This window comes from Myxocyprinus asiaticus, chromosome 14 (assembly GCF_019703515.2).
Source record: "Myxocyprinus asiaticus isolate MX2 ecotype Aquarium Trade chromosome 14, UBuf_Myxa_2, whole genome shotgun sequence".
Taxonomy (NCBI): Eukaryota; Metazoa; Chordata; class Actinopteri; order Cypriniformes; family Catostomidae; genus Myxocyprinus; species Myxocyprinus asiaticus.
The window spans coordinates 16,370,888-16,397,608 of record NC_059357.1 but is presented as its reverse complement, the minus strand read 5'-3'; the positions used below and the strand labels follow the sequence as shown (position 1 = coordinate 16,397,608).

The following is a 26,721-nucleotide window of genomic DNA, read 5'->3' as shown; positions in this document are numbered from 1 at the left end:
ACTGCATTTATGAGTTATTCAAAAAGCTTATGATGCCCAAACTTGCTGTTTAGGTAGGCAGCTTACTTGGTTTTGAGACACAGCTAGTGTGTGTGTGTGTGTATGGGGGAAGTATAGTCAGAGCGTAACAGACTACGCAGATGTGAAAGCTCAGCGTGATAGAGTGTGATCTCTGAGTGACTGAACATGGGGCATATTTGGATATCCAAGAGAATTTACAGCACAAGCAATAATATCCATCATATTGGATTATCGTTTAATCCCTCACCTTCCGCGCTTCGCTCCAGAACCGACTCATAACCGTGTGAGACCCCCTCACGGGTAGTGTGAAGTTAAATGAATCTTTGTCATTCAGAGTAAAACAGAGAAAAGGAGCCATGATTTCTGCCAGACGCGCTTGCATCTGCTGCTCAAGCTAAACTAAGCCCGACCGTGGATATTCTACTTCTCTTTAAATGCCTTGGGTTTTGCTTAATTTTTCAGCAGGAATGAAGTGTGATTTGGCGACTGTTTGTGCTGGATAGTTGTATGAAAACAGCATATTAAATCAATGTTACGCGTTAGTTGTTGACTCGCGCTAAGCTCGTAGCTAGCGTTAGCCGCCGCTGTGTTGCTCTATCTGGACAACTGCTGCTCGCTTTTATATATTATAATTTGTTTTAGGATAACAAATATTTATTCATGTTGGCCATATTTGTATAATTGGGTAGACAGTTCCTAGATAAAAGTGAGTTTATATAAATTCGTTGTTGACAGTTTGGAAGGCGCGTGCTAACAATTTAGTAGCTTATTGCTTTTCTGTTGTAGCAATAATTTGCCATGATAAAATAGATGTTTTCGGGATATTTCTGGTAAAAGTTTTTTTTGTTTGTGTGGAAATTTTACGTGTCTTAACTTTCATTATTTTTCTGGGAGTATGATTTGAGCGCGTGTGAAGAAATGTAAACAACCGAGCTGTTCAGTTTGCTAGGCACCACAAAGTGTTTATACACTGGGTGATATTTAAGGTCAGGAGAGTGGATAAGGGTGGGAATTTTAAAGTTGATAACCTTTAAACGACACAAGGTTGCATTTTTGAACCTGGACTGGAAGGGTGGGAGATGGTTTGAATGGGTCTGTCTTCTGATTTGGCCTAATACCCATTAAAAGTGAGCAATCATGGGCACTCAGGGCAGCCCTGTGAAGAGCTATGACTACCTTCTCAAGTTTCTTCTGGTGGGAGACAGTGATGTGGGGAAAGGAGAGATCCTGGACAGCCTTCAAGATGGATCTGCTGAGTCTCCATATGCCTACAGCAGCGGTGAGTTGCCCAACACTTTCCACATATATTTACAGGATGCTTGAGTAACAGATCTCCTTCATCCAGAATATTAAAAGATGTCATTACAGAACAAGGCCATCTCATTGTGAGTCAGATATAATTGTGGCTTAAACAGGGTAATTGGCAAACATGGCCAGTTCTGTAGCGTTACTATTGAATGTATGGTAAGTCTCAGTGGCATATGCTGGTGTGGCAATTAATTGATCTGTTCTGAGTTTATTGTTCTGTTTATCTCTGTTGCAAGATTGCATATTGTTCAACAGTCACTTTTGGCTATTTGGATAAAATAAAAATATTTGTGAAAAAGATGCCAACCCGGTCTCATGGCCAGTTGTAATAATAGTATGAGTTGGCTCTTACAAAAACATGTGACTTTTACTCCCATGGAGAAAATAAACTAACCAACGAACAATGTTATTTTGAGTTCTCCCAAAGATAAAGGAATATTCCGGGTTCAATACAAGTTAAGCTCAGTCAACTGCATTTGTGGCATAATGTTGATTACCACCAACAAAAAAAAATTCACTCATCCCTCCTTTTCTTTAAAAAAAAAAATCAAAAATTGTCGTTACAGTGAGGCAATTAAAGATTATTCACAGAAATGTGAAGCTTATAATTTTATAAAGCACCTACATTAGTTTTCTGTTTTAAGTTGTGTATTATTTGAGCTGTAAAGTTGTTTAAATCATTGGTTTTTTTTTTTAAACACGTCATGTCGGAATAATCATAATTACTTGTAAAAAGGTTTGATATGCCATTTTATAATGCCATCGTTACGTGGAGCATTTGCTTTGTTCCTTAACACTTACATATAGAAGTGAATTAATGTATTGATAAATATTTTGCTGTTATTAACAACAAAGCTGTATTGGCATTATGATTGTTGTCATAGAAAAAAACAATTTCCGAGGTCCCACGACGTGAACCGCTCCGAGTAGAACCTCCGAGTTGCCATCTCGTTATTACAGTAATTCCAACACGATGTGAATGCAGCATATCATCATCTCTTTATGGCAGCAAAGTTGTGAAATTGGAAATAACGCATGGTTAGTAAGAGATTTTATCGCACTACACGCATATTGTTTACGTCTTGTGGCTATACTTTTGAAACGGTGAGTATTTTAACGTTTAGGGATTGGTGTCATTCACTTCAAATGTAAGTGCCTTACTGTAACCTTCTTTTTTTTTTTTTAAAGGAGGGACTAGTTGAAATTATTTTTTGTGATAATCAACATTATGCCACAAATGGTATTGATAGAGCTTAACCAAAGTTTTTCTAGCAAGTCAGTCCACTGGTGGCCATCTTTGGAACGCTCCCAGGAAGCTATTTCGAGTCATGCAATTACAGCTCCTATCTACTTCAATAGTTGGTCAAGATATGATCAAAGAACATATTTCAAATCAGCAATTAAATGACAACACTTGAATCATAAATTGTGCTTCTTTATCCCAGATTAGGCTAAAAAAAATATATATATATTTCCCAGCTTTTATAGCTAATGTGCATGCGCATTCTCGAGTTGATTGACAGACGATGTTTGTATCTAATATGTGATTGGCTCTTTTACCTGTAAGGCGGAACTTCCTTTCTACATCCATTGACCGTTGGGCATTCCAATATCTCACATTCATTTTAACAGAAGTGGCCCATCTCTGCTAAATAGTCTCTGGCTTAACTTGTATTGACCGTGGAGTATTCCTTTAACCCCTAACCCAAACCTAAACATAACGATCATTTTAACAGGAAAATGTTGTGTAACACGGAAGAAAGAAAATGTCAAGGTTTGGAATGAGACACGGGATGCGTATTACAGGTTATTGACATTCATCAGTCATTTGTATTGCATAAATAATTATGGAATGAGTAACCACGTTGTTTTTAACATTTTGTTTCATTTCTTAAAATAAAGTGGTGGATAGGAGGCTAGCTAAAATGTGATGCCTGTATTGTATCGAATTGAAATTATGTTTGTTGATTGGTTGGTTGTAAAATAAATGGTACCTTTTCACACGAGCAAAGTCGAACGATATCTCATATAAATTATTTTGAGTTGTCATGACACTTTGGCATTTTCCACTAATTGGTTGTTTAGTGTGTTTAATGTTTATTAGTCAAAATTATCTCTGTTATCCATGGAATTTTCAGAAGTTTGCCTATAAACATCTTGATTTTTTAAAAGATGTTTTGAGTGTGTATTCAAGAGCTGAGATTGCCTTCAGGATACAAAACACACAAAAAAGGAATAGGTGTGTTTGCATGACTATGTTCGTTCAGCTTTTGAGAAACAGCAGAACAGGTAGCCTTAAACTCTGTGTAGCAGACTGTAAAGAACTGTTTTAAGCACTAGCTCTTTTGATTCAATTTTTTTTTACAGCCTTCATTTGTCCTCATGCTGTAATGAACGAGGTGATCGTAAGATCAATTTATTTCCACTAGTTATGCCTTTCATATCCAAATGAGTCATGTGTGCAGGGGAACAGGACCTGGTTTGCTCTTGTTCCAACCCTTTTTATACAGATGGGCTGCTGTTTATCTTGTTGGTTCAACCTATTAGGGAATAGTGTGTGTTTTATGGGTGTGAAAGCTCTCACGGTGATGGCTCATATCTGAGCTGTCCTGGGGGAGCTTGCTGGTCCAGCTTCAAAAGAGCTGCCTTGCACAATCACTAAAAATCAACACAGATGGCTGGATGAACCATCCGTGGATTTCAGCCCTAATCAGGCTAGTGATGGTGAATTACGCTGCAGGCGTATGTCCCTGAGGGACATGCTGTCGTGATGTGCTCATATGGTTAAAATGTACAAAGACGTTTTTTTAATGAATTACACAGAAATCATTTGAAGGTATTGGCAGTGTGTGTTCTTGAAAGGTGGAATCTTAAAGCCTGAAAGAAAGGAAAGTTTTCTTTGTCAGCTTAAACTTCATCTAATAGTGTAAAACTATAAACTATATATATTAACCGACTAGAAATTCCATTGTCGACTAGCAGCATCAGAATCGTTTAGTCGACTAGTCTCACACATCCCTACAGTCGATACAGACCATGTTATGCTGCTTTGGTTCTATGTAAATAACATGCAGCTTCAGAGCTGCCTTAAACTTTGTTGTTGTCATGAAAGAGCATATATTTTATAATTTAGTTTCTTATTTAAAGGTATAATAATAAAATATTGTATTTCAAATTTCTGTATTCATAATTTTACATTTAAAATAATCTCATAATATTATTACACCCCTCTGAGCAGCATTAAACAGTCTGTGTAAAAAGACCTAAATGCCAGTACATTTAAGTGTACTTCTGTACATGTCTTCCATGTTTCAGAGTAACTGGTCTCAGTTTTAGACAAAACACTGAAACAAAAAGCATATTAGTAACTTGCATTAAATGAATTCTGAATTGCCTCTTGTTAGCCTCACATTAAATTGGTAAGATTTCTTTGAACGTTCTTAACTCACATTAACTGAATTTTGAATGATTAAGCTTGTCACTTTTTAGCTTAAAACAGCCTCTGCTTTAGCGTTAACAAACTCGTCATATTCCTTGCTGTATCAACTTTAAGGTGAGTTGTCAAATTAGTTGTTAAAAGTTTTCGGCCTAGCAGTAGTGCCACCTAGTTCACCTTTGTATTTGACAATAAAAAAATGTTACATTGAAAACCAAGCCGTCATACTGTGGGAAAAAATACAGTGGCACTACATTCTCCAATTGTAAGCGTCTATGTTTCCTCCCTCCATTAATAATAATAATAGGCTGTACAAATTGAATTAAACATGCCCACACATGTCAATGTCCACTTGATCCCTCTCAGGTGTCCTTAAGTCCTGTTGGATCATTCACTTCCAGACTCTTCCTCAGACCCAGCCGCTTTGGGCTGTTTTTGATCAGTGGGCTGAGAGGGGTTGGCTTGTGGCCCAGAGCTGGAACCTGAGATGATAATTACACTGTATTGTCCCTGTCAGGCCGTGATGCTGAGCCATCTGCCCATACAATTACCCAAAAGTGCAGAGAAGGAGGAGGGATTGAGGAAGGAAGTGTGATGCGTCTTTGGCTAGGTGTACAGCAGTACCAGTGCAACGCTTTAGCAGGATGGGGAGGTTGAAGAGCAGCAGGAAATCAGCTCCCATAGTTCCTTTTTAATGCAAGCCATTTCCCTCTTGTTACATTCTCTTGTAGATGTTTAATAATGGCGGATGGACGAAACCTATGGGCTCAGAACCAGCCGCTGTTTGCCTGTCAGGAGCTTTTAGGACGACTGTCTTGCTGAGTGTGAGCGGAGACCCTTCCCCAGGCATTTTAAAAAAAGGCCCTGTCTTCTTTCCTCTCTCCACTTTAAAGCATCTCCTCCTCTTTTAGTAGTTTTGATGTGGAAGTAAACCGCTGAAATCAAAATGGAATAGACTGCAGAGGGGTGTGACTTTATTTTTGTGTCTAATCAGAGAGGAACGCAATGGTTTTCCTTTGTAGAACTGATATACCGGAGGAAGCAATGGTCAAAGCCACTCTCATTATGAGAAATAAACTCTCCCTGGCTACTCCAGGCAGGAGACAAGTCCATGTCCATGTGTCAACATTACAGATAATCGGATTATTCAAGCGTGCAAAAAGATGATACAATGAGACGAGCGCTCTTGGCACGGCGAATATTACAGACATTGATCTGTATGGAAAGAGACACAGTGAGTCTTTGTTACAGACAGAGCTGTCTATTAAGATGCAAAACAGATTTGAATGCTGGCCAGCTGTGACGTAACTGAAATGCAGATATTCTTATTAAGTTGATGCAGCCTGTACTGTCATGAATGGTAATAAGGGAGGATCCTTCACTAGAAAATAGATGCACCTTGTAACAGTCCTTTTTTAAATGGCTGTTTATAAAGATGCAAGCCACATTCATTTCTTCATTTTAGGAGTGATGTATGTACTGTAAATAAGCTGTGAAGATAATCGCTTTATGGGAGGCATTGTGGTCACATTTCAGATATGATAGCATTAAGTAACGGCAGAGTGGTAGCACCTGTCATGTTCGCAGTCACAATCAAGATGGCCATTTCAGCTTTAGTGCCTTCTAGGAGTCTAATGGTTTACATCTACAATGGTTCTATGGTCACAGTTTTGGTTTGGTTCTGTAAATATTTAGTACTTCGCTATTTGGGGTATTGAGAATATATCTTATACCAGCTTAAAAACTGCTCCAGTGAGAGATCGTTAAAGGAATTCTTCACCCAAAAACTAAAATTCTGTAATAATTTACTCCTCCATGTGGATTTGAACCCATATGGGTTAAAGCAGTTTGCATGTTATTATCCTCTTTGTAAATACTCTAATACTATTTATATTTTTAGAGGCGCTGTTAGACGTAACATGAACCATGGTACAAATGCGTACCGATCCACATGGTTTGTTTTATTTACAGAAACCATTTTGTTCCTAGTGCCTTCCAAGGAGAAAATTAATCGTCCTACAATTAAATTAGGTTGGGCAAAAGCAAACAGTACACCAAATGCAATCATGCTACCTGGCCACAGCTTTTGAGTTACTGTGAATCATCTCTCTTGTAAATTATCTTTACAGTAGAAAGCTATGCCTAATTTCAGCTAGCAGCATGTAAGAGTCTTGTCTAAATTATTTCTGTCTGTCCTTTGGCAGGAATCGACTACAAGACCACCACTATCCTATTGGATGGGCGAAGAGTAAAACTAGAGCTTTGGTAAGTGATCGTAACCCCTTTGCACTATACATGCATGCATACACACACTCACTGAGCACTTTATTAGGAACACTAGGGTGCTATTAAAGTGCCCAATGTGGTCTTCTGCTGTTGTAGCTAGGGATGCACTGAAATTTCAGCCGCCGAAATTAAATAAGAGAAAAAAGCCAAACATCTTGGCTGAAAATCTTAATAAAAACTGTTGCTTTAAAATCAATTAACAGAGACACTGACATGAAGAAAATGAAGCATTTTATGCAAAAAGATGTAAAGAGAAGCAAATGTGTGAATATACACTACCGGTCAAAAGTTTTGAAACACTTACTCATTCTTTATTATAATTAATTTTTCTTCACATTTTATATAATAGTAAAGTCATCAAAACTATGGAATAACATAAATGGAACTATAGGAATTATGTTGTGACTAAACAAAATCGAAAATAAATCAAAACTGTGTTATATTTTAGCATCTTCAAAGTAGTCACCCTGTGCCTAGAATTTGCAGACATGTACTCTTGACATTTTCTCAACCAACTTCTTGAGGTATCACCCTGGGATGCTTTTTAAACAGTATTGAAGGAGTTCCCATCTGTGTTGGGCACTTATTGGCTGCTTTTCTTTATTATTTGGTCCAAGTCATTTCATTCATGTGTTTCAGAAGTTTTGACTGGTAGTGTATATTGATGGTAACAAGATTTTGCTTATGATTGAGATGCGCATCTGTACAGTGTGTGTATGTGTGTGTCCACACGAATGAGCGAAACAGCACAAAAACACTCAAAGGTGTTTATGAAAGCACACTTTGGTGAAATTTAAAATGCAAACACACATTCTGTTGGTATTTGTGTTGCCTATTAAAGTCTACATTCCCAAAAGTAATGAAGTGATCGCTCTCTTGAATATCAGCGCATTAATAAAGTGTGTTTTTCCGCACATATTCAGAAGCTGTGAGGCCGTTTAACTTGAGTCACCATCACATATCATGGTCAAATATACCGATATCCTCACCTACTGAGCCAAGTCAGTTTATATATATATATATATATATATATATATATATATATATACATGCCTATATACAGTATATACTGTATATGTTAGTATACATATAAGGTAGATATAGTCTGAGATGTTATTCTGCTCACTACAATTGTACAGAGTGGTTATCTGAGTTACTGTAGCTTTTCTGTCAGCTCCAACTAGTCTGGCCATTCTCCGTTGACCTCTCTCATCAACAAGGTGCTTCCGTCCACAGAACTGCTGCACACTGGATGTTTTGTGTTTTTGGCACCATATTGAGTAAACTCTAGAGATGATTGTGCGTGAAAATCCCAGGAGATCAGCAGTTAAAGAAATACTCAAACCAGCTCATCTGGCAACAACAATCATGCCATGGTCAAAATCACTGATTTTTGTCTTTTGTCATCTTTTTTTCCCCCCATTCTGATGGTTTATGTAAATATTAACTGAAGTTCCCAACCTGTATCTGCATGATTCTATGCATTGCACTGCTGCCACACAATTGTCTTATTAGATAATCGCATGAATAAGTAGGTGTAATAGTGTTCCTATTAAAGTGCTCAGTGAATGTACGTAAATGTTTTTTGTAGAAGAGCACAGGGGAAGTTTTTTTTCTCCATAAGAGCTTTGTATAGAGCTTACAATGAAGTGACTTGTTTTACTCTTCAAAACAGAATGATGCATCACCAGCTTAGAGAAAATATATGCCTTTTGAAAGTCTTCGGTTCATAGTGATGAGTCAATGACGGGCCTTCCTTGCCATTGCATTTGAAATTAAAAATACTGAGACAGACGGGACTTGATTTGTAAAGCAATAAATCACTGCATATGCTCATCTGGTTCATGGATATTGAGTTCCCTGTCAGCAGGACGAGTGAGATAGGGAAATCTGTGGTGTAATAAAAAAGGAAAGCAAAAACAGAATAAGATGCTTTATGTGTATATGTGTGTGTGTGTGTGTGTGTGTGTGTGTGTGTGTGTATATATATATATATATATATATATATATATATATATATATATATATATCAAATCATATATTTATTGTCACACAACCATAAACACAAGTGCAATAGTGTGTGAAATTCTTGGGTTAATTCTTGGATATATACACATACATACACACATATATACACATTGACGGCCAAAAGTTTGGAATAAAGTTTTAATAAAGATTTTGCTGTTTTTGGAAGGAAATTGGTACTTTAATTCACCAAAGTGGCATTCAACTGATCACAAAAGTATAGTCAGGACATTACTGATGCTAATTTGGTACTAGAAAATCACTTGCCATTATTTCAAACACAGTTGAAAGCTATTTGGTTTGTTAAATGAAGCTTAACATTGTCTTTGTGATTGTTTTTGAGTTGCCACAGTATGCAATAGACTGGCATGTCTTAAAGAGCACCTATTATGGTTTTTCAAATATTACCTTTCGTGTAGTGTGTTATATAGCTGTTTGTGAATGTAAAAAAGTCTGCAAAGTTTCAAAAATCAAAGTGCACGCAAATGTTGTTGACTCCCAAAAGAAAGAACCGATTCTGAACACCTGAAACAAGTCGTTAGTAATTCCAGACTTACTTCCTGTACTAACCTACGTAATTTGGTAACAACAAACCCGCCTCTGGTTTTCATTGGCTGCTCGCAAACAGCTTTGCCTAAGCGGTAGACCAATCACAACGGACTGGGACATCTGATTAATCGGAGCAGAATAGGCTCTCTGAAAGGAGGAGTTTAGAACTAATCCTTTAGAACGGATCATTGAAGGAGTTGTTTTTGACACTGGGGGAACAAAAGATAATGCTGCAATTTAAATGGAGCAAATTTAAGTGTTTTTTGACCTTGGATGCATGTAAATCTATTGTATGAGACCTTTAAAACAAAATTAGGCCCATTTAAAAACCATAATAGGTGCTCTTTAAGGTCAATATTAGGTCAAAAATGGCAAAAAAAGAAACAGCGTTCTCCAGAAACTCGTCAGTCAATCATTGTTTTGAGGAATGAAGGCTATACAATGCTTGAAATTGCCAAAAAAATGGAAGATTTCATACAAAGGTGTACACTACAGTCTTGAAAGACAAAGGACAACTGGCTCTAACAAGGACAGAAAGAGATGTGGAAGGACAAATGTACAACTAAACAAGAGGATAAGTACATCAGAGTCTCTAGTTTGAGAAATATGTCACATGTCCTCAGCTGACAGCTTCATTGAATTCTACCCGCTCAACACAAGTTTCATGTACAACAGTAAAGAGAAGACTCAGGGGTGCAGGCCTTATGGGAAGAATTGCAAAGAAAAGGACACTTTTGAAACAGAAAAACAAAAATAAATGTTTAGAGTGGACAAAGAAACACAGACATTGGACAACAGATAATTGGAAAAGAGTGTTATGGATCTTAAACCCATTGAGCTTTTGTGGGATCAGCTAGACTGTAAGGTGTGTGAGAAGTGCCCGACAAGACTATGCCATCTATGGCAAGTGCTACAATAAGTGTGGGGTGAAATGTCACCTGAGTATCTGGACAAACTGACAGCTAGAATACCAAGGATCTGCAAAGCTGTCATTGCTGTATGTGGTGGATTGTTTTATTAGAACTCTTAATTAGTTAAATTTTTTTTTTTTTTTTTTTTTTTAATAGTAATTTTTCACATTAATAATGTCCTGACTATACATTATGATCAGTTGAATGCCACTTTGGTGAACAAAAGTACCAATTTCTTTCCATAAGAGCAAAATTTGTACATTAGTCCAAACTTTTGGCCGCCAGTGTGTGTGTGTGTGTGTGTATATATATATATATATATATATATAAATGTATGTATGTGTATATATATATGTATGTATATATATGTGTATATATATTTAATATGTACATTACTGTTGCTGTTACATTTTCCTGGCATTAAAAATAGCAGTGGGGTTGAGCATTATTTTATATATATTCATATTTTAGAATAATAGTAAAGTCATCAAAACTATGGAATAACATAAATGGAACTATGGGGATTATGTTGTAACTAAACAAAATCCAAAACAAATCAAAACTGTTATATTTTAGCATCTTCAAAGTAGTCACCCTTTGCCTAGAATTTGCAGACATGTACTCTTGACATTTTCTCAACCAACTTCTTGAGGTATCACCCTGGGATGCTTTTTAAACAGTATTGAAGGGGTTTCCATCTATGTTGGGCACTTATTGGCTGCTTTTCTTTATTATTTGGTCCAAGTCAGCAATTTCAAAAACTTTTTTTTTTTTAATTAAATTTTAGTTTTATATTGAAATAAATGAATATGGTGGCACAATTATATTTGTGTCTACTAAACTAATTTCAAACATTTAAGCATACGCCTTCAGATCAAAAGAATTTTAAGATCATAAGAAACATTTCAGTCAAGTGTTTCAAATGTTTTGACCGGTGGTGGGTGGGTGGGTGGGTGTGTGTGTATATGTATATATATATATATACAGGTGCATCTCAATAAATTAGAATGTCGTGGAAAAGTTCATTTATTTCAGTAATTCAACTCAAATTGTGAAACTCGTGTATTAAATAAATTCAATGCACACAGACTGAAGTAGTTTAAGTCTTTGGTTCTTTTAATTGTGATGATTTTGGCTCACATTTAACAAAAACCCACCAATTCACTATCTCAAAAAATTAGAATATGGTGACATGCCAATCAGCTAATCAACTCAAAACACCTGCAAAGGTTTCTTGAGCCTTCAAAATGGTCTCTCAGTTTGGTTCACTAGGCTACACAATCATGGGGAAGACTGCTGATCTGACAGTTGTCCAGAAGACAATCATTGACACCCTTCACAAGGAGGGTAAGCCACAAACATTCATTGCCAAAGAAGCTGGCTGTTCACAGAGTGCTGTATCCAAGCATGTTAACAGAAAGTTGAGTGGAAGGAAAAAGTGTGGAAGAAAAAGATGCACAACCAACTGAGAGAACCGCAGCCTTATGATTGTCAAGCAAAATCGATTCAAGAATTTGGGTGAACTTCACAAGGAATGGACTGAGGCTGGGGTCAAGGCATCAAGAGCCACCACACACAGACACTACAGTTGTCGTATTCCTCTTGTTAAGCCACTCCTGAACCACAGAAAACGTCAGAGGCGTCTTACCTGGGCTAAGGAGAAGAAGAACTGGACTGTTGCCCAGTGGTCCAAAGTCCTCTTTTCAGATGAGAGCAAGTTTTGTATTTCATTTGGAAACCAAGGTCCTAGAGTCTGGAGGAAGGGTGGAGAAGCTCATAGCCCAAGTTGCTTGAAGTCCAGTGTTAAGTTTCCACAGTCTGTGATGATTTGGGGTGCAATGTCATCTGCTGGTGTTGGTCCATTGTGTTTTTTGAAAACCAAAGTCACTGCACCCGTTTACCAAGAAATTTTGGAGCACTTCATGCTTCCTTCTGCTGACCAGCTTTTTAAAGATGCTGATTTCATTTTCCAGCAGGATTTGGCACCTGCCCACACTGCCAAAAGCACCAAAAGTTGGTTAAATGACCATGGTGTTGGTGTGCTTGACTGGCCAGCAAACTCACCAGACCTGAACCCCATAGAGAATCTATGGGGTATTGTCAAGAGGAAAATGAGAAACAAGAGACCAAAAAATGCAGATGAGCTGAAGGCCACTGTCAAAGAAACCTGGGCTTCCATACCACCTCAGCAGTGCCACAAACTGATCACCTCCATGCCACGCCGAATTGAGGCAGTAATTAAAGCAAAAGGAGCCCCTACCAAGTATTGAGTACATATACAGTAAATGAACATACTTTCCAGAAGGCCAACAATTCACTAAACATTTTTTTTTTATTGGTCTTATGATGTATTCTAATTTTTTGAGATAGTGAATTGGTGGGTTTTTGTTAAATGTGAGCCAAAATCATCACAATTAAAAGAACCAAAGACTGAAACTACTTCAGTCTGTGTGCATTGAATTTATTTAATACACGAGTTTCACAATTTGAGTTGAATTACTGAAATAAATGAACTTTTCCACGACATTCTAATTTATTGAGATGCACCTGTATATATATATATATATACACACACACACACACAGAGCTCTGGAAAAAATTAAGAGACCACTGCAAATTATCAGTCTCTCTGGATTTACTATTTATATGTATGTGTTTCAATAAAATGAAATTTTTTGTTTTATTCTATAAAGTACTGACAACATTTCTCCCAAATTCGAAATAAAAATATTGTCATTTAGAGCATTTATTTGCAGAAAATGACAACAGGTCAAAATAACAAAAAAGATGCAGTGTTTTCAGACCTCGAATAATGCAAAGAAAACAAGTTCGTATTCATTTTTAAACAACACAGTACTAATGTTTTAACATAGGAAGAGGTCAGAAATCAATATTTGGTGGAATAACCCTGATTTACAATCACAGCTTTAATGCGTCTTGGCATGCTCTCTACTAGTTTTTCACATTGCTGTTGGGTGACTGTATGCCATTCCAGATACAAAAATTCAAGCAGCTCAGCTTTGTTTGATGGCTTGTGACCATCCAACTTCCTCTTGATCACACTCCAGAGGTTTTCAATGTGGATCAGGTCTGGAGATTGGGCTGGCCATGATATGGTCTTGATCTGGTGGTCCTCCATCCACACCTTGATTGACCTGGCTGTGTGGCATGGAGCATTGTCCTGCTGGAAAAACCAATCCTCAGAGTTGGGGAACATTGTCAGAGCAGAAGGAAATTTTCTTCCAGGATAACCTTGTATGTGACTTGATTCATGCGTCCTTCACAAAGACTAATCTGCCCGATTCCAGCCTTGTTGGAGCACCCCCAGATCATCACCAATCCTCCACCAAATTTCACAGTGGGTTCGAGACACTGTGGCTTGAAGGCCTCTCCAGGTCTCCGTCTAACCATTGGACGACCAGGTGGAGGAACAGTGTAAAACAAGTATAGCATAAAATATGGATAACATTATAAAAGAAGACACAGCCTCATGGTCTTTTCTTCATTTAATTATTACATATTTGAATTGAATTCAGGGTATCTTGTGGTGAAAAAAAGAGGACCATTACAGGAATATTTTATTTATCCTTGCAATAAAAATAGTAGTTGGGTTTGTCAATTCATTTGTCTACACTTGTAGTAAAGTGTTGCTTGTAAAGAGTCTTATGTCATATTTTGCTACGAGCTTAGTCCAAATGAAGTGCTCAACCCCACTGCTATTTTTAATGCCAGGAAAATGTAACAGTGACAGTAATGTACATATTAAATAATGTACATTAAGACAAAACACCAGGTATATTATATAAAATTAGGTATCAGCACATTACATAAATATTATAAAAAAGAATGTTTACAGCTTCTATATTATTTATTTACTGCATGTTTGCAGTTTTTGTGCGTGAGACGAATAAAAGAGTACAGCATCTTTTTTTGCTAGTTGATTAGCGCCACCAGTGTGCTGGATTGTGCAGCAGCAGCAACTCTTCAAAAATGACAAAAAGCTGTTATCCTTGTCGGCTTTCACTGCAATCCAAAGAAAAAAAACCTGACTGCTCTCTGTAAAAAAATTTTTTTTAAATCCGTTGGCAGACAATTTGTCGACCCTTTTCCTGGTGTGAATCGGTCTAGGTGTGAATAGGCCTTGAGGTGGCAGCAGAATACCTTTTGCGTCAGTATTGTGTCTATGATGCCTTAAAATAGTGTCTCTGTAGGCAGCTCACTAGTTTTTGGGACAGAGGATGAGTCTGTCATTGCCAGCACATGTTAGAGCTCCCAAGGTACCTGATGTATGCTCTGATGTGTCCCGCTGCACGGCCTCTTAAACAACATAGATGTGGTTAATGTATTCTATAGTTTTGAGTGTGGGTTCAGTCCCACCACTTCAAAAAGCCAGTCGTCACAGTAAATCTTTTGTACAGATATATTTGACCCATTAGGGCCAGTTTAACTTTGTGAGAAAGTTCTCACCGATAGTGAGTAGGCAGCTGGTAAGGTTGTTTGGGTGCGGACGTGCTACAGTGGAAAACTTGTTTTTCTGGGTTGTGATGTTGAGTCATCTTGTTTTTGAGTTAACTCCATGCAGTGTCCTAAACTTTCTAGATTTTAAATACATAGTTATTTTACAAAACCTAGTGAGCTGCCTTGCTGTCTATTAAAGACATAGGCACCTGCCTTCTAAGGAAGCATTCCAATTGAAATATAACTTTGTTGAACAATTTAGGACGCTCCTCATAGGCAATTCTGAGCAGCACACAAATAGCTCTTCTCATATGAAGTGCACGGGAGACATTCTAATAGAGTTATACATTAGCATATTGCTAAGTTATGAATGCAATACATGAATAAGCGTAATACATGCATAGCTCACACAAATATTAGTCAATTTTTTTTTTATTATTATTTTTTCATACTTTTGTTTTCAGTATTGACAAAAATGTAAAAACATTTATAATTTACATTTCTCTTGCCCCGTCCCACCTATTGGATGAATTTTTCAATGCCTTCTGGAATTACTTTCTCTGCGAAGGATACATGCGATTCTGGCCAAATGTTTGCTGCCTGCTTTTTGTAAAAGCCTTCATATTGGGATGCCTTAAAATACTGACTATGTAGGCAGCTTACTAGGTTTTGTAACAGAATTCATGTCAACCTTAACTGAGGTACTATTGACAGACTGTGTGTTCTTTGATATTGTCCTGACTTGTCTCTGTTTGCTTTTAGGGACACATCAGGACAAGGCAGATTCTGCACCATTTTCAGATCATACTCCAGGGGGGCTCAGGTAAGTGCACTTTAGCTGTGTCAAGTGTCACTGTTTGTTCTTGTTCACAGAGAGGAATTTTGGCTAAGTGCTCTATCACAGTCTGTTAGGCAGAAATGGGCATTCTCATTCACTTACATAAACATGAATCTAGTCTAAATAGGATGTCCAAATATGTTGTCATATGAATTTTAGACTCTCAATTATGTGTATTTTTTTAAATATTCTTTAAGTGTGTTGAAATCATTGTGCAGACTGCAGTTTATGTCCTGTGACTGCTGTGAACCTTCCTCCTCACTGCATGAACAGGATACTGGCTAACAATACGTGTTGATTGTTTGTCCTTTACAGGGGATCCTGTTGGTGTATGACATTACCAACCGTTGGTCATTTGATGGGATAGACCGTTGGATCAGGGAGATTGATGAGGTGAGGTTATGCCTGATAACAGGAAGTGAGATGACAAATGTTGAGAGGTTGAGACTGGTTAGGATAGATTCTTTGGCAGAAAAACCTCTATAGTTAATGCCTACTGTGAAACCGTGTATGTACTGTATATGAATATTGCTCCAGATCCCATTTGACACCTACTGTGTGTAGATCAGCAGAGCCCAGACTTGTAGCACACAGACTTTCACTGCCATCTTCCCCTTCCTCTTCCTCTTGCTGCTTTTGGCCCTGTGCTTGATATCCAGAGAAAATGTCCTCTTATACTGTAATTCTCTTTCTTGTAGGCTACCCCATCACCAATGTTCTCTCTAGCTTTTCAACAATAGTGCTTGCACCTCACATTAAATGCGGTTATGTGTAGGTGTTGTTTTACTACTCAATGCATATTTTCACCTTGTTTACACACAAGATTTCACTCCGAGCTTTGGTCCATACTGGAAATAATTATCATTCAAATAAATCCAAATGAGCTGCAACATCAAAAGGTGTGTTGCTTAGGGGCAACATTGCTCATCACCCTCTCTTTCTTCCCTTATGGTTTGTTTGAGAATGATATGTTTTAGTGGATATGTTTGAGAATGTCTGTGCATGGTGGTGTTTGTTGTATGGATGAAGATTTCTTTGTCCTGTTCCACAGGGTTGGGCAAAATTTAAGAATTTAAGAATTTGAATTGAATTGGCCATAGCCCACAGGACGTTGGTTTGGTATTTAAATTGGAATGACAAAAAGATAAATTTACTGAATTGCAGTTCAAGGAAATACATCACAGTCAGACAATGGAGGTATTTCATTAGTCTAAGACGACACAAAGTGGGCTTAAACAGTTCACTTGTTTAAGGATTCTGTCTTTTAAATTTGTTGTTTGACTCAATTTTGAAGACTTTGTGGAGAAATTAGAGCATTCTGGGAATGTGCTCTTCCACCATTGTCCATAAGATGAAGGTTAATTTATTAACTTAATATATACAGTATTGTGCAAAAGGTTTAGGCACATAAGATGTTTCACTAAATCATTTGTCTTAAGATGGTTATTTATATCTTCAGCTTTAGTGTGTCAATAGGAAATATAAATGTTAGACTCCCAAGCATTACTTTTGCAAATAGAAAAGATTAGAATAGAAGAACAGGGAGCCCTGCAACAGATGGCATGGCCCACACAGAGCCCCCATTGAACATCGTGTCAGTCTGAGATTACATAAAGAGACAAAAGCAATTGAGACAGAATAAATAGATAGAAAAACTGTGGCAAATTCTCCAAGAAGCTTGGAACATTCTATCTGCCAACAACCAAGAAAAACTGTGTCCAGGTGTACTTAGGAGAATTGGTGCAGTTTTGAAGGCAAAGGTGGTCACACCAAATATTGATTTAGCTTGTTTTATGTTTACTGGATTTTGTTGTTGACGTTAATTGATAAAAACTATTTGTGGCATTATTTTTGAAGACATCCTTACTATACAAAATTTTTCACAAGTGCCTAATACTTTTGCTCAGTACTGTATACAGTGCATTCAGGAAGTATTCAGACCTCTTCATTTTTTTCACATTTTGTTATATTGCAGCCTTATGCTAAAATGTTTTTTGTTTTTTAAACTTTAATGACAAAGCAAAAACCAGATTTTTGATAACTTTGCAAATTTATTAAAAAGAAAAAACTGAAATATCACATTGACATAAGTATTCAAACCCTTAACTCAGTACTTAGTTGAAGCACCTTTGGCAGCGATTACAGCCTCAAATCTTTTTGGGTATGATGCGACAAGCTTTGCACAACTAGATTTGGGGATTTTCTGCCATTCTTCTCTGCAGACCCTCTCAGCTCTGTCAGGTTGGATGGGACCATCGGTGGACAGCCACTTTCAGGTCTTTTTAGAGATGTTTGATTGGGATATTCACTGAGTTGTCCCTAAGCCACTCTATCGTTGTGTGCTTAGGGTCATTGTCCTGTTGGAAGGTGAACCTTCAGCCCAGTCTGAGGCCCCGAGCACCCTGGACCAGGTTTTCATTATGGATATCTCTGTATTTTGCTGTGTTCAGCTTTTCTTCAACCCTGACCAGTACCCCAGTCCCTGCCTCTGAAGAACACCATAGCAAAGGGTCTGAATCCTTATGTCAATGTGATATTTCAGTTTTTTACTTTTTAATAAATTTGCAGTTATCAAAAATCTGGTTTTTGCTTTGTCATTATGGGGTATGGAGTGTAGATTGATGTGATATATATATATAAAGCATTTTGACATAAGGCTGCAACATGACAAAATGTGAAAAAAAAATTAAGGGGTCTGAATACTTTCTGAATGTAATGTATGTATCATTAGAAATGACAGCTTTTTGTAATTAAAAATTCTTTGAATTTCATTCCAATTTAATTCTTCCTTAAATTTATATTCAAATTATAATTTTGGAACCTGTATGTACCTCAATTCAAATTCAGTTGTGGATTGCGCTTAGACCTTTGTGCTCCACATAGAGTCGCACAAAGAAAAAGAGATTGTGGTTGTACAAGTTGGCACCAGAAACTTTAACTCGCTGACTTTTGACCTGCTTTGGTAAATATTATAATACATGAGGCTCTGCTTTGACTTTGCCGGAATTACTTGTGACTTGAATCAGAATGAGTCATTTAATAACTAAATGAGCTTTGACCTCGCTGATCTTTGGAAGGGTGCATTGTACAGTAATTTGCAGAAAACCTTACCCTTGCAAAACAGCCTCTGTGCAGTTCAGCTCCTAGAGATGAGTGAGTGCTCTTTTCTCTGTGGACTAGAGACAGGCCAGCTGTGACACTGTTTGAGATTTACTTAGCCTGACAGGACTGTGTATCTCCTTTCTCGTCTCTCTCATTTTCTGTCTTTATTACCTCCCATCATCCTTTTCTAAACCACTTTTTTTCCCCTGTTTTCTCAGCATGCACCCGGAGTACCTCGTATTCTTGTGGGTAACCGGCTGCACCTGGCATTCAAACGGCAGGTGCCCACAGAACAGGCGCGTGCGTACGCAGAGAAGAACGGCATGACGTTTTTCGAAGTGAGTCCTCTCTGCAACTTCAACGTCATTGAATCATTTACGGAACTCTCACGCATTGTGCTGATGAGGCACGGTATGGAGAAGTTCTGGAGGCCCAATAGAGGTGAGTCTTTCTCTTCGTGTAAGCATGTGTACATGCGTGTGTTCATTAAAGGCTGGTTCACACTGCCCTAACAAACAGCAACATTTGAACCTCTAGTTGACTGTTGGATTTAGAATATTGGGAAACATGATTGTCATTTTCACTCTACCCCAACAACCACAAACAGGGTTAACACACTGGTTCAACAAAACACAACAACTGATGGAATTTAATTTGGTGTCTTTTTGGGAATGGGAATTAGCCTTAAAGGGATAGTTCACCCAAAAATTAAAATTCTCATTATTTACTCACCCTCATGCCATTCCAGATGTTTGTATTCTTTCTTTTGCTGAAGAATATCTCAGCTCTGTAGGTCCACATGCAAATGAATGGTGTCCAGAACTTTGAATGTCCAAAAGCATATAAAGGCAGCATTAAAGTAATCCATATGACTCCAGTGGTTAAATCTATATCTTTAGAAGAGATATGAAACAGATCAAAATAAGTCCTTTTTTACTTTAAATTCTCCTCCCTGCCCAGTAGGTGGCGATATGCACAAAGAATGCAAATCGCCTAAAAAAAAAAAAAAAAAAAGAAGAAGAATATGGAAGTGAAAGTTTGAAATGTATAGTAAAAAAGGATGTAAATATTGATCTGTTTCTCACCAACATCTATCATATCTCATCTGAAGATATACTGTAGATTGTACCACTGAAGTCGTATGGATTACTTTAATGCTGCCTTTATGCTTTTTTGAACTTCAGAGTTCTGGCTGCCATTCACTTGCATTGTATGGACCTTCAGAGCTGAAATATTCTTCTAAAAATCTTTGTGTTCAGCAGAAGAGAGTAGGGATGCATGATATTGGATTTTTGCCGATATCTGATATAACGATATTTTCCAACTCATTTGGCAGATGCCGATACTGATATACATATATATTTTTTTCCTTTCTTTGGAAAGAACACGAAGTCTCTCCTGTAGCAGAATTAACCATTTACTCTTATTGTAAAAACCTACTTGTTGCAGATGAAGGCAGAAAAAAACTCCCAATTCAACCTAAAATGTATAGCCTACTTTACACATTCACTGACTAAAACAAGGAAGTGACTTCAACTTGGGGAAGATGTGAAACATGACATTTTTTAATGTTTTCAGACAACACAAAATTTGTTGTGCTCGAGAGCACCAAGCACAGGCAGCTTAATTTAGACTGCAGCTAAAACATTTATGTAGAGAACAATGAACGTGGTTGGAAAAATTTGAAAAGTGTCCAAGCTGACTTGGCCAAGTTACACAGCTTAAAGTTGGGTCACCAGCAGCACTAATTTTAATTTAAGAATATTAACTAAATTAATTCAAAAATAGGAGCATACTGTGGCTACTTTATACTGTAAAAACGAAACCAATGAACGATGTTTAAGAAAAATAAACAAAAATAAGCATCTCTGCTTTTTCACCATCAAAGTGATTCCTTTTTTCAACCATCACATGAGAGACTGCGCTAAACAGGTGTTCGCTGTCAACGCTTGTGCTGGGCTCACTGAGGTATTTTCTTGCTGCACAAGCAAGAGCAGGGAAACGGGCCTGATTGGATTTCCAGTATTCCAACGGACTGTCCGGGGAATTGTGGCTTCAGCCAGGTATGCGTATAGTAGCAAAAAAAACTAAAGTTCTTTCAATTCTTTAGGCGTTGACGGCACTGTAACCGGCTCCCTTTTTTTTTTTTTTGGAGAAATCTTTTTTGCCAGAAACATCTAATAACGAATGATGATTTAGTATGATTTTTGAAGGCTTATACCATGACCTACCTGTGATAAGGTTTCGATGTTGATTTGCTCTTTCAACAAGACATTCTCCTCCAAAATTTCTTCATACGTGTCTAGCAGTGATCCTTCTTCTCTGATGGATCCTCTGTGCTGGCATCTCTGCACTGAACATCACTGCCCATCATTTCATCCAGGACTTTAAGCAGCAGCTCACGGGCACTCCTCTTCTTATCCTCGTCAAAATACCAGTCTTTGTATCGGGTATCAAGCATAGTTGCAACTAAATAAAGTGCACCATTGAAACAATCACTGACTGCTTTCAGTAGGTTACTTTTGGCTGACTGCACTCCTCTGTCTGTGTCACTGATCTTGCCAAGCAGCCGTGTCAGTGCCATAACAGCGGGAATCACATCAGCTGCAGCTGCAATCATATGCACCTAGTGCCCTTTTCTGCTCGACCAAGCTTTGCATCATCTAAAACGTCGAATTCCACCTAGTTACGACAACTTGAAGTCGTTTTATTGGTATCCCGAGCTCCTTTGTATCCCTTTTAGGCAACTGCATGCAAGTTGTGAATGCCTGAAAAACCCCACCACTCTCCTTCCTGAGGCCACAACATCTGCAATGCTGCATTGCGATATGACACTAACTGCAGCGTTTGTGCCATGCATGGTAAACTTGGAACACCAAACTCCTCCGTCGCTTTTGTAATGTTGCGTGCATTGTCACTTAGCGCTACATGCACCTTCTCTTCAGGGATTTTCCACTTCTCAATCATCTCTTCAAACGTGGATGCAATCGTTGCTGCTGTTTGAGAGCCCGGGCACTCTTGTGAGTGCAAAATCACCTTTTTAAAGATGAAATCCTCGTCAATCCACTGGGCAGTGAGGCTCAAAATACTGACAGGGCTTATACTTGATGTCCTGATATCCATTGTAAAGCTCACAGAAGGGACTTCAGCGAGGAGCTTCTCTATATGGACATAGATGACACTATACAGTTCAGGTAAGGCCACATCTGAGAAATAGCGATGGCTAGGCATAGCATACCGTGGCTCAAGTAGTAAATCAATCTGTGAAAGCCACAATGGGTTGATTATCAAGAGCAATCATTTCAATTAGCTTTTGCCTTTGGGTGGTCGCTGCTGATTTTTTTTGCCGTTTCAAATGACTGCAGTTGATGCTCCTGACGAGTGTTCGCTGGCGCTGTTTTTTCTTTTCACTTCATAAATGGGTTATAATGATCGGGATGGCGATTCTTAAGAAGCGTTATTAAATTTGTGCTGTTGAAGGAGTGTGGATTGGCTCCTCCTCGCATGACTGATGTTTTGCAGTTATTGCAAATTTCCTATCATTCTCACTTACTGTAAAGTAAGTCCACACCGCTGACGTCATCTTATCACTAGCACTCCTTACAAACATTTGAGTTGTCCCCGGCACATAATCAACATGTCATCTTATTGACAAGGCATATCGGCAAAATATTTCTTATCAGGCCAATGTGATATTTAATTTTTAAGCCTTTATCGGCCGACTCCGATGACGTGCTTATATTATTGTGCATCCCTAGAAGAGAGAAAGTCATACATATCTGGGATAGCAAGAGGGTGAGTAAATGATGTGAGAATTTCCATTTTTGGGTGAACTATACCTTTAATATGGTAACTAGTGATAGACTGATATCAGCCAGGCAGATATTTTTAGATTATTGGCATCATACAATAGCCATGCACACCTGGATGTTTAACAGAAGTGATAGTTTTCCATTATGTCATTTACAAAATCTACCAAAAGCCTTGTCAATGAATAATAAATTGAAATGTTTTTAGGGAATTTTGTAAAATTTTACATTTATTCATTTGGCAGATGCTTTTATCCAAAACATAATACATCATAAGCAATTAATCTTAAGGAGACATCCGTAAGAAAAGGGCTGCATTACAATTAATGCATTTTATTGTAAATACTGTGTAAAATAAGTGGACACTGGATAAGCCGGTTTGAACGCCTGTAAAGGTGTTTAACATACAAAGTGAAATCTTCCGGTGTTCGATTTTGCTTTAAAGGTGTTTACATGCCCTTACATGTTTTTTGCTTAAGCATAATCGGTGTAAGATCGTACATGTAAACGTGCTCATTAAAAAACCCATATATCAGTCGACTGCTAATGATAACCAACCCAACCCTGCCCAACCCTCCTGCTGGCAACTGTGCTCTTGGCAAAATGGACAAAAAAAAAAAAAACCGCCTTTTGCTATTTTAGACTAAAATCCAACAAATACAGTGGAAACATTTTCCCTTACCAGAGTTTCTCTATGTGCCGTTTGCTGCTGCTTGCTTTCTGGGTGATGCAGGAAGACTGCCATGATCAGCATAGCTTTCCATTAGTGCAAGAAAACCACACTATGTTATCTAGAGCTGCGTAATTAGAGGCAGAATGCTTTCAGTGAAGCACTTTCTCTGTCTGTTTCCACTGTTATGTGGGATATTCCCTTGAGATTCTGCAGTACTCCAGATGAGCTGTTTAGCAGAAGAAGCATCCTGCAGTTCTGAGAGTTGGAAGTGCTGCTGATGTAGCCTTACAAAATCGCAGCAATTTAACTTAATATCTTTGTAACTTTACTACAATACATTGTTTTACATGTTTTTGTTAAATGCACCGATTGTCCATCCCAGATTTTTTTTTTCATAAAGAAATAACATTCTAATTCAGTTAAAGGGATAGTTCACCCAATAATAAAAATTATCTCATCATTTATTCACCCTCATGTTGTTGCATACCTGTATGACTTTCTTCCGTGTGACACAAAAGGAGATTTTAGGCAGAATATTTGCCCAAGTCACAATTTACTGAAATTGTGTCTTTCAATACAGTGAAAGTGAATGGTGACTGAGGCTAACAACGTGAGGGTGAGGAAATGATGAAAGGATTTTTATTTTTGGGTGAACTATCCCTTTAAATTACACTGTCATCTCACAGGCTTGCATTGAGTCTACTAATTTCTGTTTGATTTTATCTGCAAGGGTATGCAGGGAGTGTGTTAACAACATCTGCAGAGGGAATGTTGAATAATTTAAAACATTCTCATTACTTCTGTAAAGAGAATAAAATATGATCTCAGAATATAGATGCATCAAAGCAGCCACTGCAAAATTCCCTAGAGAATCACATTCTTATGCTTTTTATTTATGATATGGTTATGTAACCATTCAACCTTGAGGATGTTCTGATCACAGTCTTTTGTCTTTTAATTTAAATGTATTTGTATTTTTCTTGTATCGTTACAGTATTCAGTCTACAGGACTTGTGTTGCCGTGCCATTGTATCCTGCACCCCTGTGCACCTCATTGATAAGCTGCCACTTCCTGTGGCCATCAAAAGCCATCTGAAGTCCTTTTCAATGGCGAACGGCATGAACGCCGTCATGATGCATGGCCGGTCCTACTCGCTGGCCAACGCCGCTGGAGGCAGCAAAGGCAACAGCCTCAAACGTTCAAAATCCATTCGGCCGCCTCAGAGCCCTCCCCAGAACTGCACCAGGAACAACTGTAAGATCTCCTAGCCTGTGGGCACAGGGGTGTGGCCACGCCCCTCCCTTCCCTTTCCTTTTATAACACTCAGGTGCACACAGACAAACACACAGGGGCCGGGTTGATGCGGCACTTCCCAGTGAGGGGAGAGCAGGATGTGAACAAATATCCTTTCGCCAGAGACGGCTACACCTTCTCCCCCACCTTGCTGCACTACATTCAGTCTGCACATTCAGACACATTTGATTTCTCACTCGCAGACCAATCAAATCATCAAATCACATTTATTGTCACACAGCCATATACACAAGTGCAATGGTGTGTGAAATTCTTGTGACCAGGACTAAGAATCAGTCATTCATCAGACTCCTTGATTTCGATCCAGTGACAATTGATAGCATGTTTTCCTGCTGCACTAGTACCCTCTGCTGGAGAATTTATGCAGAACAAACCCTGGAGTTGGAGAGTTGACAGACAATTTGCATTCCTCTGGTTGAGAGGCCTTATTTGAAGTTTTTTTTTTATTGGCTTATTACGCTTTGGCTGTGTTCACATTCTTTCGCACATACTGTACATTCTCAGTAAATGTTGTTCCTCCTTTTTGGTCTATGTAGGAGCCTGTTCTCCCTACAAAAACTGAAGTACCTATAATGGTCACATGGTCTTGCATGCTTAAAAACAATGAGTGTTTAAGGGCTGGTGCGAAATGACTTGTAGTGCTTAAGTCTAAACTGATGTATTAAAATTTGATTTGCACTGCAAATTGTTGGGCTCTAAATTGGTCAGTGCTGCACAATGACTTCTTTTTAAGATAGTGACTGTGTTGTTGAATGTGGACTGTGAAAGTAGGAGTGTTGGCGGACCCAAGAACGACAGCACAAGCATTTCTAAACAGACAGTGATACTTCATGACGCTTCACCATCTGTCTTTGCTGGAAAGTCCTTGAAGTCCAGAAAATGATGAAATATTCCCTCTTAAGATTGATACATCAAATTATTCTTATTTATTTTTATTTTTTTTGCCCCTCATTTCCTCTCATTTTTTCCTCCAATTTTCGTGCATGTCTTGTGGAGCATTCTTCACATTGACAATATTTGATCACTATACTGTATGTAATTACACCTGAGTTCAGTACCACAGTTAACCTGCTGGCTATCAGAAGCCCGATTCCCTCATTCAGAATCATGCATTGCTACACTTTTGGCACCATTTCAGTACTTTTCCATTATACATTCTATGCTGTTACAAGTTTTTCACCCCTCTCTAGTAAAGGGCAAAAAATGCGGCATAATTTCTAAGCCCATGTATTCCAATTTTCAGTGTTGTAGCATGAGTTCAAAGCCTAAAAGGTCTTTGCTTGAAGTCCTTTTAACTGCACATACAGCAAAGCATGGTTTCTGTGTAGTTATACAGAAACAGTGTCACAATGAAGGATTACAAACCTGTTCAAGCTTGCATCGTAATCCTAAACTCAAAATAAAATGTCACGTCATCAGTGCTGTAATTTGGTGGTAGCACAATGTTAACCTTGGCTATAATCTTCAGCACTTCCTTTTTTGCATCTCCCTATGGTATCAAATCCTGACAGAAGCAGTAGTGCATCTCGTCCAGGTCTGATGATCTGTGGTTGTTGAATAATGGATGATCCTCTCACAGATCCCACCCCGGTGCTCCCTCAGTTGCCATTTCTGTTCATAGCCCTCTTTCTCATCTCCACCCCTTCATCTCAGGGATGAGCCCCAGCCTCCAGCAGCAGACCTGACCAATGAAGCCTGTTTAAACCAGGTTGAGTGACAGGCTGCCAGCAGGGGGCCTTTAAACTTCCCCCGGAGAGCTGCAAGCCCTCTGTGTTTGACCTATAAGCTATCTGCTTCCGGCCTTTTGCAGTCACCATAGCTAATAGAATGAACATGGCACTTGCGTTTACAGCAGTTGTGCATATTAGTGAAGGTGTTACTGGCCTGTGAATGGTTCCCCCTTAAAGGGATAGTTCACCCAAAAATGAAAATTCTGTCGTCATTTGCTCATCCTCAAATTATTACGAACATATTTGAATTTTTACAATGA

At 38.2% G+C, this 26,721-nt stretch overlaps 1 protein-coding gene across 1 annotated transcript; it reads left to right on the top strand.

The window, feature by feature from the left end:
- On the top strand, positions 1-24,688 carry LOC127451108 (ras-related protein Rab-40C). The gene is made up of 6 exons (XM_051715540.1): positions 1-1,300; positions 6,970-7,030; positions 15,757-15,817; positions 16,148-16,225; positions 19,153-19,375; positions 24,411-24,688. Exons 1-6 carry the CDS (start codon positions 1,159-1,161, stop codon positions 24,683-24,685), a joined length of 840 nt encoding a protein of 279 aa, XP_051571500.1. The 5' UTR covers positions 1-1,158; the 3' UTR covers positions 24,686-24,688.
- Positions 24,689-26,721: the final 2,033 nt, after the last annotated feature.